The sequence below is a fragment of the Acipenser ruthenus genome, chromosome 9, assembly GCF_902713425.1.
Source record: "Acipenser ruthenus chromosome 9, fAciRut3.2 maternal haplotype, whole genome shotgun sequence".
NCBI classification, from domain to species: Eukaryota; Metazoa; Chordata; class Actinopteri; order Acipenseriformes; family Acipenseridae; genus Acipenser; species Acipenser ruthenus.
The window spans coordinates 12571862-12584828 of NC_081197.1; the positions used below are offsets into that span (position 1 = coordinate 12571862).

At 39.2% G+C, this 12967-nt stretch overlaps 1 protein-coding gene across 5 annotated transcripts in view; it reads left to right on the top strand.

Annotated features, from left to right (window-relative positions):
- Positions 1-12967, top strand: part of LOC117973044 (unconventional myosin-VIIa-like) — a 64836-nt gene that overhangs the window by 15863 nt on the left and 36006 nt on the right. For 3 of the 5 annotated variants that reach the window (XM_059031167.1, XM_059031163.1, XM_059031165.1), the window contains 11 exons: positions 3575-3688; positions 4128-4280; positions 5144-5161; positions 7633-7817; positions 8440-8561; positions 8774-8916; positions 9645-9758; positions 10232-10385; positions 11569-11645; positions 12134-12253; positions 12465-12607. In XM_059031167.1, coding sequence (XP_058887150.1) covers positions 3575-3688; positions 4128-4280; positions 5144-5161; positions 7633-7817; positions 8440-8561; positions 8774-8916; positions 9645-9758; positions 10232-10385; positions 11569-11645; positions 12134-12253; positions 12465-12607 — 1343 coding nt within the window. The remainder of the gene's footprint in view (positions 1-3574; positions 3689-4127; positions 4281-5143; positions 5162-7632; positions 7818-8439; positions 8562-8773; positions 8917-9644; positions 9759-10231; positions 10386-11568; positions 11646-12133; positions 12254-12464; positions 12608-12967) is intronic. The other 2 variants (XM_059031164.1, XM_059031166.1) reach the window with 1 other exon arrangement.

The following is a 12967-nucleotide window of genomic DNA, read 5'->3' on the forward strand; positions in this document are numbered from 1 at the left end:
TTTCAGTTCTAGTGTAATTCCATTTAAGACTGTTTACGTGCAGACAGATACAAAATAAATGAATGCATGTATCAATAAAGCATCGTTAAATGTAATTAAATTAGATGAACACTGGAAACCAGAGGGATACATACAGTATTAACAGGTTCATTTAGAAAGTCCTACCTTGAATCATACCAATTCACTATTAACTGTGCTGGGAAAACCCTTCCAAACATTGTGTCTCCTCCTGGCCAAACAATAAGAGAATATAAGTACAACTAGAAAATCCCTTAGTCTGCAATGTATGCAGATGTATGTGGTGACGTGTCATGTGATCAACTAGACCTGAAGAAGCAATGTGAGAGGTGTGTGCAGCTATAAGCAAACAATCAGTAGAAAGCAGAATGAGCTTGGTGACACAGCAGCTGCATTTACCAATGTGTCCATAAATACAGTCTCCTGAGCAATATGCAGCATTGTAACAATTTGGGGGCTTTGTGCAGAAAATCAATCCCTCATCTGCAGTGTGAATGTCATTCTCTGTAAAACATCACATATCCCTATAAAGGAAGTCATAATCAGATAAAGTGAAGAAAAGAAAATCCATAAATTATTTAAATTCCCGTTGCTAGGGATAGTGTTATCCACGTCTGCCTCACTTTAAGGAATGGCAGATGGTCTTTGGTGTAAGGTTCTCCTTTCTTCTGTATTGACTTGCTGGTGGAGACATTTAGTTAATTAAAAGCCCATTTTATGAGAATGCCCACCCTTTTCACAGATTAATAAGTACCTAAAAGGAACCCTCATTGTAGAGGTGTTTACTGCAGAGGAAGATTCTTAAAAGACACAGAACACAGTTTATGCTGGGGATACGGTATGTTTCATATATTCAGTCTTCATCTGCTCACATGCAAAGTGTGAACTGAACTTCTGCACCTAAAACAAAGATCAAGTGCAACTTTGTGTGCATCTCTCTTACGCAGTTCTGGCTTTGATAGAACTGGACTTGCTTCTTTCCAGAGCAGTTTGTTCGAGCCCTGTTGTGCTTTTCCAGTCTCAAGTAAACTCCACTGTACATTATAGCTGAAAAGCAACCTGGAATACATTGTGGAGGTCAGCCATAAGCCAGATTCTTTTTTTCTACATCTATGGAACTGGTGTTTGGTTTTTAAAAATGTACAGCCGGCGAGATGAGGAGGACTTATATGAGAAGGACCAGGGGAAGTGGGCTCTGCTTCGAAACGTCAACCAGATGTTCAAACACCCGACCACACTGTTATCGGTAGGACCAATAACTTTTGTAGCACGGATTGCCCATATAAAAATACTATAATACTGTATTCTAGAGTACTGGAATATAAAATCTGTTATTTAGTAAGGGGTACAATGATAGTGCTGTGTACCATATATATTTTAAGTTAGGTGGTGGGTCAGTACATAACATGATGTACTATGAAGGTATGGTAATACACGTCTGTTTGTCCAGAGACACATTGATTGCTCAAAATAGTAATGCTTGCATGATATGCTTGATTCTGTGGTATTGAAAGTAGTGGCTTGATAGTGCAACACCCTTTTATCTTTAGACATTCTTTTGCTCTAGGGATCAGATTCAGAAAACTTGTAAATAATAAGTAATTTAAGTTAATTTACCATTCTTTACCTTTGTGTATAATATTGCACTATCATTGCACTATTATTATGTCATTGTAGATGTAAACACGTTGCATCTTATTTCATATTGTGCTTTAGAAGTATAATTTGTACTTACAGTAAACTGTATTTAAATATTGACCTTGCATTGTAAGCCTGTACTGCACTGTAACACCTGTAAGTCGCCTTGGATAAAGACGTCTGCCAAATAAATAAATAAATAAATAAATAATAAAATGCATTTGCCATGCTTTACCATGCTTATGTTTCCCATGCTCTCTGTGTGCACCACACCTGAGGTGTGCAATGTGAGGCCTCCTGCTCTTTATTCTACTGACCCTAAATTACTTCATTGAACCAATTTAACTACCTTCCTTAAAGAAATAGTATAGTAATGTCCAAAAACACAGTTTCCTATAGTATACTGCAATACATATTTAGTGTAGCACGCGCTATTGTTTTTGAACAGCACTAAAGTATTTTTCTTTATATTATTTTATGATAACTATAAAACCTTGAGGACAGGGTTTTTACACCCCTGAATTACACTTTGCAATGATTTGAACTTCGTGTACCGCTTAAACAATCATTTACTGTACACATCTACCAGAATGATCATCCTGTGAAGTACTAAACGTCCATGTTATATTGTCTTTCTTTTTTTTTTTTTGCTGAAGAGAAAAATAAATAACGTCATGTAAATCAAAAAAGTGTTCAGTTTTATACACAGTTAATTGGAGGAACTCAGTGTTCGTTGGAAAAGTTGCTTGTAGCAGTTGCTTGTATTCTCTGTATGTGAATTCCAGTCATGTGTACATTGTATTCTGGTTTCAGGATCAATGGTTTTAATACTTGTATACATGCAGTGGTATATTCAATTCCCATTAGGAAAGGGATACCTTGCCTTGGGCAGTAAATTCTGTATTCCAAACACACTGTTTATTTTCTTCTCCTCTGCACCATGGTATTTTTGCACAGTAATTTACCATACCTCTCTGGGCTTTACAATGCTAACAGTCCCTATGTTATATCACGCTTGCACTATTCTTCATTAAGATGCGCTGTGCTTTTACTGCGGGGAACTTTTATAAAGGATAAGTATACCTTATAAAATAAAACACACTAAAACTGTACCTTTGAACTGGCAATTTAAAATCCCTCCGAATGCAAATAAAGTTCAAGAGGAATAAAAGTGGATACATCTTAATCAATGGAATTGTCTTTTCTGACATGTGAACCCACTGAGGCTACAGAATTAATTAGGGCTGTCATGTTATGGTTCATGAGCCAGAACACCTTTGAAGTCTGTCCCCAGTGCCCTATTAACTAATTTAATAGCATTGCCTATGCAACAGACAATCACGCAAGCAGTTAAAGAGTGGTGCAGTGGACTAATTCACTTGCATTTCATGCCTTTTACTGTATATTTTTCTCAAACACATTCCAGTGGGCAGCCAACGTAATGGATTGGATAACCGAGAATCACATTTTCAAGCGCTTATGTCCATATAAAAGTGTTTTTTAGTAATGGTGGTTTTAGAGGAAACTCTATTTTTTTTGGACATGCCCAGAAACTTGACATTTGGATAACAGATATTTCAAAGTGAGCCAGTTCAATGATTGCTAGGCAACGGAATGAGACCAAGAGCAATGCCACAGCCCAAGTCTTGACATCTATACATGTATACAAATGTAAAAACAATTGAAGCCATCAGTGCCAGTACTGGTATATGTTACTGTATGTGTAGCTTTCATAAAGCATGTTAATGCTCAATTGGATTACTTTTTTTATTTTAGAATATTTATTGTATTTAAGTGTTTAGAACATGTTTGGAGAGCCTGTATGGTATAAATATCTTTATATTAAAAAAAATACTCTGTGTTAAACAGCTACACACGTCTCATCTGCATTTCTGAATCTCTGTCTCTCATGTGTCAGGGGGACTATGTTTGGCTGGACCTCAAGACTGGCCGGGAGTTTGATGTTCCTGTTGGTGCTGTGGTCAAACTGTGTGACTCCGGTCAGATCCAGGTGCTGGATGATGAAGGCAGTGTAAGTATAACATGACTGCTCATCAAAGCTCTCAGTCTCAATAGGGTGCTGGCAATGGCTTAAGGTACACCATACATTTTGTAAATCATCCCTTAGTATCTTTTTTTATTTTAACTGAGCCGAAATTGCAATTTTTAAGTGAGACCAACCTACAATAATACTGCACACTTGAGACTTTTCTATATCTTGTGTTTTTTTTTTTTTCTTTTGGCAAATTTCTGTTCCTATTCATATTTTTAAATGTCTGTTTCAATGCATTAAATCATATTTTGAAACTGTTTGAAACTTTTGATAATAATATCATGAATATCACTATTTGTTTATTATAATTCACCAAAACAATTCCACAGTGAACGCTTTGTGAAAAAGGCCCGCACTAAATAAAGTAATAAAAAAGCACATGAGTTAATAAATCAGTGTCCTGGATAACTCTCTTCAGGAGCACTGGATCTCACCTCAGAATGCCACCAACATCAAGCCAATGCACCCCACCTCTATCCATGGGGTGGAAGACATGATCCGACTGGGAGACCTGAACGAGGCCGGGATCCTGCGCAACCTCCTCATTCGCTACAGGGAACATCTTATATATGTGAGTAGCAATGCTTACGCTTTTAACACCTTCACAAAAAAAATATATTCACATTGTTAAATACTGACCCACAATGACAGGGTTATGTGGATCCTCATTACACTCTGAGAGACGACTTGACAAATCTTCTCAACTGGTTCATTCACCTGCTGGCTATGCTCGGTTCTCTGAACTGAACCCACATTCTAAGGTGTTTTTTTCAGTCCTTAAAATTACTCTTGAGTTTAAGTTTTTAATGAAAACTGGCTAAATGGAAACCTTCACTTTGGCCTGTGACCTAATATGGCTGCCATGTTGTGGTCATGTGACTTTTTTTCTTCTATTATAGTTGACCAGTGGCAGATTTGTGCCCGTGAGACACAGGTGTTGTGCCTGTTACCGCAGGTCTTGAATTCTGCAATACTGTTGTGGCAGTAGAGGAGCTATAATCCACTATTCTGTGCTCTCTGCATTGTACTTTTTTGTTTTACATTTTGAAATAGGTAGCTAGTTGTCAAGAGAAAAATAATTATCATAAATAATTGTCATGTGGCTCCCTCTAGTGGGTAGACAGTGTAGCATCTAAAACTAGTTTTTCAAGTACTGAATTAAATTCTAAGCACCTAAAATTCTTTCACAGTTTTTTTTTTTCACATAGTTATTCTGTAACATATACAATTGTTTTTAATGTCTCAAAGACAACAAATTACACTCTGGAATGTATTTATTTGTGCAATTGTTCTGTACTGCATGACACGATTATTGATTCAATATTTCTAAAAACTCTTTTTGCTTTATTTCTGTATGTAGTGTACATACAGTGTGTCATCTTTTTTTCCTAATTCAAGCTGTTTCTCTTTATTTTCTGTCCCTTCTGTGTTTAGACTAATTGTGGAGGGAGGGTAAGTATGTCATGTAAGCATGTCACAGACTCAGCATGAATAATCACTCATTGCTGTGTGCTGCCCAGGCTACTCCATTATTACCTGACTGGATCACCTAACTGACACTGATACGCCTCACTATTGTCCTACTAATCTGATATACAGGTTACCTGTCACAGCCACCTATCCCATGCCATTGCAGAAAGTGGTTAGCATACTCCCATACCATTGTATAGTGGGAACTGTTTCCTCCAGAACCACGCACGCACCTGAGTCTTCATTCTAAGATACATACATCTAGTTCCATCCATGTAAATATAGAGTTGAATAACTTGTTTGTATTAAGTTCGTATTAAGTGCCAGGCAGACACAGTAACCAAATGGCACTGCTCTAAATTACAGACTAAATTACAAGCTGAGTTAACACTGCAACACTATAAAGAGTATGCACCTTTATGAGCACTCAGTACACGAACGCATTCAATGCCATTCATCAGTTACCAAAATATTAATGAATTATTAATAACTAACTTCACAGAGCTCGTTAGTCATTAACAACTAACTTGGTGACATTTTACTGAAGATGGAACAAAGCAGTACTTATAGCTGGCCTATTAAAAAGATGCTTAGCAATTAGCAGTTCGTTTGGTAGACATGTAGTTATAAGTACAGTAAACCTCACACCTACAGTACTGTATGATCTGGCCAATCAAACCAACACTTGAACCAAGATGCTGACCCTGGGAATGTTACCTGTTTCGCATAACTCTAATGGCTTATTCTGGTTTTCTTATTATTATTCATCAGGATAAAGGTGTAATCCTGCACACACTCATTAAATCGTTGAACATAATGCAATTTTCAGAGTTACAGATATTTTAGTTTTCACCCACAACTCCGGGTGTGTTCGTAACTTTTGGATTCTTCTGTACTCACGTCTCACACAAGAGTTAAACATTTTTTTTATGAAGTTCTACATAAAACTTGGTTCTGGACATATGTATATTATAAGTAGCTAATGCCAATAAGTTTTGGAGCTTAATGGTTACTATTCTTTCCATTTTAATTTATTTACTGTACTGTATATTATTGATGAACTCAATTCACTACCTTTCAGTGCACTTACGAAGTGCTGAACAGGTGCAGCGTGGCAGGTCACTGTATATTGTTTTTCATTCTTTATGCTTTTCAATACCAGCTAATTATAAAAGCTTGAAAAGTAACGGTTCTTCAAACTTTTGAGTTTAAGACTACTGGAACAAAAACTCTTTAAACACTACAGTATTCCTGATGCTTTGGAAAATGAATTGGCCAGAAGATTCTGGAGACCAAAAATAGTATTTCTGTTTGGTCCCTAAAGCAAGAGCAAAGACAAAGGCATTTTTAGAGAGCAATAAAATAATCTTAACTGTACAAACCCAGCAATGACAACAAGCTGAACCTGTGTGTCAGTGTTATACTGTTACAGTGGTTTTATTATTTTGCACTTGCTTAAAAATATGGACAGCTGATAACACCAGATACTTGGGCCTGACAGCCCAGTGATTCAAGGGACCGTATCAGGCTTCTGCAGTTTCACTAATACTCTCACATTTCTGGCCTCTAGGAGAAATGTTATACAATGCTGTACAATGGGCTAAATTCTCAAAGCTATTTACTGCTAATTGTCCCTTGTACATAATCTCAAGTTTGTTCATATTTGTTTTAGAATTTTAATTAATCTTTTTTACTTTCAGAAAAAAATTGTGTCGGCTCCCGAGTGGCGCATCCAGTAAAGGCGCTCCTCGCAGGATGTGCCCTATAGCCTGGAGATCGCTGGTTCGAATCCAGGCTATGTCACAGCTGACCGTGACCGAGAGTTCCTAGGGGGCGGCGCACAATTGGCTGAGCGCTGCCCGGGTAGGGAGGGCTTAGGTCGGCAGGGGAATCCACGGCTCACCGCGCATCAGCGACCCCTGTGGCCGATAGGGCGCCTGTGGCTCTGCAGCGGAGCCGCCAAATCTGTGTTGTCCTCCGGCACTATAGGTCTGGTAGCATTGCTGTGGATCTGCAGTGCGAAAAATGACGGCTTGGAAGGAGCACGTTTCGGAGGACGCGTGTTTCAGCCTCCGTTTCCTGAGTCGGCGGGGGGGTTGCGAGCGGTGAGCCGGGGATACAGATAATAATTGGGCATGCTAAATTGGGGTGGAAACCGGGGTAAAAATAATTGGCGACGACTAAATTTAAATTAAAAAAAAAAAAAAAAAAAAAAAATTGTGTCAACGTGTTTCAACATGCAAAGAAAATAACACCCCCCCCCCCCCCCCCCCCATTGTCCAAAAAATAGAGAATAGAGAAAAGGATTGTTTGTGCATTACACCATGTTCATTTGAAGTACTTTGCCCAGGGTCATTGCACCCTGAAAACAATGGGCTTCCTGAACTGTTTGGGGAACCCTGTTTTATTTTTTTTTAACCAGGATCTCATAATGTATGCTTGTTTTGTCCCAGACCTACACAGGTTCCATCTTAGTGGCTGTGAACCCCTACCAGCTGCTGCCTATCTACACACCAGACCAGATTCGCCTGTACACCAACAAAAAGATTGGGGAGATGCCACCTCACATCTTTGCCATTGCAGACAACTGCTACTTCAACATGCAACGCAACAACAAGGACCAGTGCTGCATCATCAGGTAGGGCATCATATACCATGATGGGGGGAAACAATCCCACATGCACTGAAAAATAAGTGGATTGCTTCAAGTGGATTGCACTACGAAACTTGGAATACAAAATGCAATATGTTTATGTGACGGGGCAGCTGGTACTGTAAGTGTTAGTGTTGCTTTGTTGTCTCCCAGCCTTTCTTATTGTACATTAGAAGCTGTTCCTGACTGTTTATGAAGAATCAATACATTAATGTGTCCACAATCATGACAGTGACAATCTTCAGGATAACCGCTAAAGTTTTGTGTGTATCATGAAACATTGTAATCGTGATAATACAGCACAGGTCACAACGGTGCTGACATATATCAGTGATGAACGATAGTACAGAAAAATAAAACTATATACAAACCACAACAGTAAATTTGACAGTTGGTTATCCCCTGCATGGATGAAAATCCTCTACAACAGTGATGTAGTGGAGGCATTATCACTTTAAACAGTTAGCATCTAGAGGACGGGTTGTGATGAAACTTAGAAAGTCACAGGTCTCAGCATATATGCAGGATATATATGGATATGTGGAGTCACCACTAAACAGCAAACATCAACATCCAGTATTTAACACTTACCTCTCACCATTGCTAGTGGGGAGTCAGGAGCTGGGAAGACAGAGAGCACCAAACTTATCCTGCAGTTTCTGGCAGCAATCAGTGGACAACACTCCTGGATAGAGCAACAGGTCCTGGAGGCTAACCCCATTCTGGAAGGTAACTGGAGCGCCAATTCCCTTTGCCAACATATCCATTACAATGAAGAAGACATTGGCTACCTGGGTACATCACCAAAATGTATTTATATGCTTCATACGTTTCAAAATAAATGGTATGTGAGGGGGTCTGTAAAACAACTGTCGCATCCTATTGAATCTGCCCTGTTTTAATATCTACCAATACATATCTGCAACTCTGCTTTTCCGCAGCCTTTGGAAATGCCAAGACCATTCGTAATGACAACTCCAGTCGCTTTGGAAAGTACATTGACATTCATTTCAACAAGAGAGGAGCCATTGAAGGAGCTAAGATTGAGCAGTATCTGCTAGAGAAGTCCAGAGTCTGCAGACAGGTACAGAAACTTTCACTAGTAACCAAGCCTGAGGCTAGCATGGCCCGGTCGCAGTGGATAAGAAGGTGCTGCATGGCTCTAATCCATCCCTGGCCAAGGTTGACTCAGATTATGGCTGGACAGTTCCACTTGTCCTTTTTTTTTAGAATATGATTTGTTGATTGGATGAGACTCACAAGGGAACCAAGTATTAATCGAGGTATCGTGCCCTCTGGAATCACGAGCTGTGGTGCCCTATGGAATCACACTGCATTACTCACCAATAGCAGCAATCTCAATACTGTACCTAACCAAGACACGCTTCATCTCTTACACCACATTTACACCTGCCACTTTTACCTCTGCCAAGATAAATCCATTATGAACTGGGACTTCGTCAGCCCCAGTAGGGTTGTGGGCTGGTAGAAATTGGCCTCTTCAACTCAAAGTTAATAATAAGATATTGAGTGTCCATTGCAAAGCACGCTAGAGGTGAATGTCAACTGCAGGCCGGTCAATTACATTTACTATCAGGGAAATATTGTTTATATGTGAATTATACAAAAATATGATATATTACCGTCATGGACCTTCTTGTTGTTGAGAAGATTGCAGGCTTCAGATGGAACTGGCAGCAGCCTCGGTTTTATATTGGAAGTTTTCTAGATTTCAAGGTCCTGCTGGAAAAGTGGTTTAAGTCAAGGCTGTATCTAAAGGTGTGCTTATATGAATCTTTTCTGTATTGCCAGGCCCGGGATGAGAGAAACTATCACATCTTTTACTGCATGCTGAAAGGAATGACACCGGAACAGAAGAAGAAGCTGGGGTTAGGCAAAGCCATGGATTACTCCTACCTCACCATGGTGAGTGCCAGCTGGAGACACCTTTCACAGCCAGCTCTTATACAGCATACCCATTCACCCTCCAGCAAGAAAGAAACGCATCTGGGTACAAGAGATTTATTTCGGTTCATATTTTATTATACAATGCAGGGCTACTTTGTTATTAAAGGAGTGTTAGGAATAAAGTGTCCACATCCTCAATGAAAATGGATTACGCACTGTTCCTACCTGTTGCAGGTATTGTGTGTATTTATTATCTCCTTTGAGATCTCACAAGCCATCGTCTTTCCCTTACATTTACCAGACATTTTCAACTGCATGTAGACTGAGCCGTAGTTTTTCTCAGACATCTTCAATTCCTTAACCAATCTACAGCCAAGACTGTATGACACAGTCTATCAATGTACCGTGTTCCAAACACATTGATGCAGAGAGTGCTGATCTGACACTCCAGTGCAGTCAGTACCTGATGTTTGAATCTGTTTTTCCTCCAGGGAAGTTGCACAGTGTGTGATGGCCGTGATGACACTAAAGAGTACTCGAATATTCGCTCTGCAATGAAGGTCCTTATGTTCACTGACACAGAGAACTGGGAGATTTCCAAGCTGATGGCTGCCATCTTGCACATGGGGAACCTACGCTATGAAGGTATAGTATTGTATTATTAGATCAAATACACAAACGGCTAAGCAATGTAAAGCAGAGGTCTTGGCTCAAGGAGCTCAAAGACATACGGCATTCTAACTGTGGACCTGTCATGGGTGGCTTGAGTGGTGCATGTGGGTGGTGACGTCAGGTTCAGGAAGCAGCACAAACACAAATGATACGGGGCTGAAGCAGGAGATCTATTAAATAATAAAGCAAAGATTTAAACAAAACACAACAAAAGAAAAGGGCACATTGGCCAAAGTAAATATAACCCAAACAATTATAATTCTTCTTATCAAAGACACGTACCTTGTTCGCTGACTGGTAGCTAACTCTTTTTAACTCTGAGCTCAGAGTGGGTCTTTTATACTGTGGCTGGAGCCTTAATTACCCATTAAATAATGACCTTATTAAGGCTCCAGCCACATTCCCACGAGCTACTTAGGATGGAGGATTCAACCCCATCCATGCCAACCACATTGTACGACACCGGCTTTTCAACGGTCTCAAACAATAAATAATTACGTCGGACGGCTTTCGTCCATCCGCACACAAATACAATTTAATATAATAATATAATAACAACAACAACAACAATACATAAATAATAAAAGGGTGGGCACCTCGCCACAGGACCCCTATCCTAATCATGAGAATTATTTTTTTTTTCTATCACCTGCTTTTGCTGTATTATGGTATATCGATGTGGGCATCAAAAATGAAGAATAATGTAGCTGACGTCAAGGTAGTGTTGCATTCAAACTAATCCCCAGGCAACAGCAGCTTTCATGTAAATGTACATTGCATTGTCAGGTGCAAGGTCGATTAGTTTGAGAATTACTGATTTGAACAGTAAAGACTAGACAGTACTGGTGATACCTGAGACTTGTTTTAATGAATAGTTCTGCAGCCAAGGGCAATTATTTATTTATTTATTTATTTATTTATTTATTTGTATTTGTTTTGCGGTAAATGTATAATCAATTAAAGAATAAAAGGATATTGTTATTACAGCTTTTTTTGTTCAGGATTAGTCGGATCGGTTCTACCTGAAACCATAACATTTCAATAAGCCCAACCTTTTGAATATATACAAAACATTGTTTTTCAATCCATTTTCTCTTACCTAAGGTTTAGTCTATTCCTCCGTTGTTACTAACGTGAGTTGTGTTTATCAATGCAGCTCGGATGTACGATAACCTGGATGCCTGTGTAGTGGTGCGATCTTCTAATCTAATGACCGCAGCGGCTCTGCTGGAGGTCAGTAAAGTGGTTTGCAGCTGTGTGAATGAGTGGACTAATATGAGTGGATAATGGTGTTTTATAACAGTGTAATTATTTCAGATGCTGTAAACAGTAAGACTGAAGGAAACGGACAGTTAACTGAATTAAGTATTTTTATTCATCCCCTGATAAAAGTGAGAGCCCTCTGGTGGCACAGTTGACAAATCAGTATGTCAATTCTATAGCATGAGGCTATGGGAGAAAACTATTCAGTTCCAGAATCAGTGTCAAAAATAGTAGGCACGAACATGAAGCCGAAACCATGAAACACACCGAATATCTGGAGAGGATTCAATTGCATCAATTCGCTTTTTAACGTTTTCTTTGTTTCCAACTATGTTCATGTTTATCAAAAGGAAAAAGTCGTACAGCAGTTGAATCATTTGCAATGAATGAAAAGCATGCACTCATGTGTTTGTCTAACTGGATTCTGTCATGGTGCGTGTGTGCGTGCGTGCTTGCAGGTGGATCCTCAGGATGTGATGAACTGCCTCACCAGCCGGACTCTGATCACCAGGGGGGAGACCGTCTCCACACCCCTCAGCATTGAGCAGGCTCTCGATGTCAGGGACGCTTTTGTAAAGGTAACCAATGAGCTGCAAACATTTTTTTTTTTTTTATTAGACCAGAGCTATTCAATCTTTTTGACGAACAAAGCCTGGCTGACGACCAGTGGGTTTCTAAAGAGCCAGAGCAATCACAAACACAAACTGTATAAAACATTTCAGTCTGTTACACAGGTTTCTAATAAAATTGAAAAAATTGAAAAATACTGTTGTTATTGATATCTTTCAGGGAATCTATGGACGGCTGTTTGTTTGGATAGTAGAAAAGATCAATGCTGCCATTTACAAACCCCCCTCCAGTGAACCAAAAACAGTGAGACGATCCATTGGCTTGCTGGATATCTTTGGGTTTGAGAACTTCACTGTCAACAGGTAAGGATGCAGTGGCAACGTATTTCTTTTGTTTCAACGAAGTGTTGTCTAGTGTAAGATAGCCCTATGAGTTATTTCTTCAAAGTCTATTTTATAAATAAAACAGTATAATATTCACAAAACCATCACATTCATGCATTTCAAACCGTATGCCTAAAAAATGTTCTTGCAATAACTTAAAAGCTTTGTAAATATGGGCCCTGTGGACAAGTTAACGTCGAGGCCCAGGTTTCCAGCAGGGAGAGAGATTCAGGCACAGAAAGACTAGGTTGTAAGTGCTATTGCACACTTTTAATGAATAAAACACAAAGAAAAAGCCACAGTGGCCAAAATAAACAGTTTAAACAAAACCTAACCAAA